Source organism: Mus pahari, chromosome 2 (genome assembly GCF_900095145.1).
Source record: "Mus pahari chromosome 2, PAHARI_EIJ_v1.1, whole genome shotgun sequence".
Lineage (NCBI taxonomy): Eukaryota > Metazoa > Chordata > Mammalia > Rodentia > Muridae > Mus > Mus pahari.
Genome location: NC_034591.1, coordinates 146,684,852 through 146,687,315, shown reverse-complemented (window position 1 = coordinate 146,687,315; position 2,464 = coordinate 146,684,852). Strand labels below are relative to the sequence as shown.

Here is a 2,464-nt window from a genome sequence, read left to right as displayed (position 1 = left end):
GGTGGTGATGGTGGTGATGGTGGTGGTGGTGGTGGTGGTGGTCATGGTGGTGGTGGTGGTGGTTTGATTTGGTTTGGGATTTTGGTGATTTGAGAGGGGGTGTTGCAAGTGCAGAGGGTGGGGATGGGGAAATGAGTGGAATGGGGTTCATGATGTGAAATTCACAAAGAATCAATAAAAAGATTTTTTTTTTATGGAGAGTTAAATTATAGGGAGCATTAATCTGTTAAACTTCCTTAAAAGGTCTGTTTCTCAATGTGGAGCCAAAATTTAAATTCCTTAATAATAAGAAGTGTTATTGTATACTATGATGGGAGCCCTCCACAATTTTCAGCTGCTGCCAATTTTCTAATTGCTAGGAAATTCCTGAGAGTTGGGTTAGTATCACACAGGATACCCAACTAAATTTAGCTTAGTTGATCTTTTGCTACACTCTAAGTTCTAAAATATTCTTTTAAAAAATGTTCATTGTTTATCCAAAATTCAAATTTAACTGAGTGCCCTACATTTTTATTTACTCAATCTAGTAGCTGTACTGGGGTTACTAGTACAATTTCTGAAGCCCGAATTTGTAAAACTTAGCCTCAGATAAACAGCTTGAGACCATGGAAAATAATTTGGTAAATTTGCATCTTAGCAAATAGTAGCTCAGCCTAAATTAACTGTGCGTAGAAAAGAATGACCTGCAGAGAAGATAAATGGACATACAATATCCAGGCTAAGGATTGTCAAACACACTGTTTTTAAGACTAATTGAGATTTAGATTAACTGTCTACAGTCTTCATGTATAATTCTCATCTTCATCACCAGACAGACTTCAACTTAAGGAGGGAAAGACAAGGACAGCGAACCCTAAACAGCAAAGTGTAGAAACCAAACTGCATCAAGTCAGCCAGAAACTAATTGGATGCTTCTCTACTTTAAAATGACATATGAAACAGATACTACCTTAATGCTTGTAGCTGTTGGTGAGGCCTTAGTAGGGATTTTAGGAAATGCATTCATTACTCTGGTAAACTTCATGGGCTGGATGAAGAATAGGAAGATTGCCTCTATTGATTTAATCCTCTCAAGTCTGGCCATGTCCAGAATTTGTCTACAGTGTATAATCCTGTTAGATTGTATTATATTGGTTCAGTATCCAGACACCTACAACAGAGGTAAAGCAATGAGGACCATTGACTTCGTCTGGACACTTACCAACCATTTAAGTGTCTGGTTTGCCACCTGCCTCAGCATTTTCTATTTCTTCAAGATAGCAAACTTCTTCCACCCTCTTTTCCTCTGGATAAAGTGGAGAATTGACAAGCTAATTCTCAGGACTCTACTGGCATGTGTGATTCTCTCTCTGTGTTTTAGCCTCCCAGTCACTGAAAATTTGAATGATGATTTCAGACGTTGCGTTAAGACAAAGAAGAGAATAAACTCTACTTTGAGATGCAAAGTAAATGAAGCTGGATATGCCTCTGTCAAGGTAAATCTCAACTTGATCATGCTGTTCCCCTTTTCTTTGTCCCTGGTCTCCTTTCTCCTCTTGATCCTCTCCCTATGGAGACACACCAGGCAGATGCAACTCAGTGTAACAGGATACAAAGATCCCAGCACAACAGCTCATGTGAAAGCCACGAAAGCAGTAATTTCCTTCCTGGCCCTGTTTGTTGTCTACTGCCTAGCCTTTCTCATAGCCACCTCCAGCTACTTTATGCCAGAGAGTGAATTAGCTGTAATTTGGGGTGAGCTGATAGCTCTAATCTATCCTTCAAGCCATTCATTTATCCTGATCCTGGGGAGCAGTAAACTAAAACAAGCATCTGTGAGGGTGCTTTTTAGAGTGAAGACTATGTTAAAGGGAAGAAAATATTAGCATCATGGACATATCTGAATAAAAACTATCACTTTCCAAGAGAAAGGAAGACACGATCATTATCCTTCATTTTTACATGAATATTGATTTCATGCAGTGACATCCTCTTAGCAAACTTAAATTGAATCTGGAGAAATCTCATATACAGCAATTTTACATGTCTCTATCTCTATTTTTTCTTTCCCTTTCAATACAAGTTGACGAACAAATTATAACAAATAGCTACAGAAGAAAGGACATTTTCATAGTCAGCTCTGAATTACTCCTACAAAGGCAAAGCTGCCTGACAAATTCAAAACAATTGTAACAGCATCTCACTGTCATTTGCATTCTTTGAAAAAGCAGGTGGTTTGTTCTTAGGGCCTGACTTAGAGTTTTCTTCTTAGGTCATTGAATTATGTTTATGATTGGAGAAGAGTCAAGTACCAAGTGACAATTTATATTTTGAAGACATGTGTACATCATGTGATTTTTGGCTGGCCTGGAACTTGTTATGTAGACTAGTCTGTCATCAAACAAACAAAGATCTGCCTGCCCCACCTGCCAGTTCCAGGATTCAAGGCATACACCACCACAGCTTCCTCAAGTGACAATTCTTA

General features: G+C 38.6%; 1 protein-coding gene across 1 annotated transcript; it reads left to right on the top strand.

The window, feature by feature from the left end:
* Positions 1 to 850: 850 nt before the first annotated feature.
* Positions 851 to 1,927, top strand: LOC110317407 (taste receptor type 2 member 7). The gene has a single exon (XM_021191863.1). It carries the CDS (start codon positions 909 to 911, stop codon positions 1,863 to 1,865), a length of 957 nt encoding a protein of 318 aa, XP_021047522.1. The 5' UTR covers positions 851 to 908; the 3' UTR covers positions 1,866 to 1,927.
* The last annotated feature ends 537 nt before the right edge of the window (positions 1,928 to 2,464 follow it).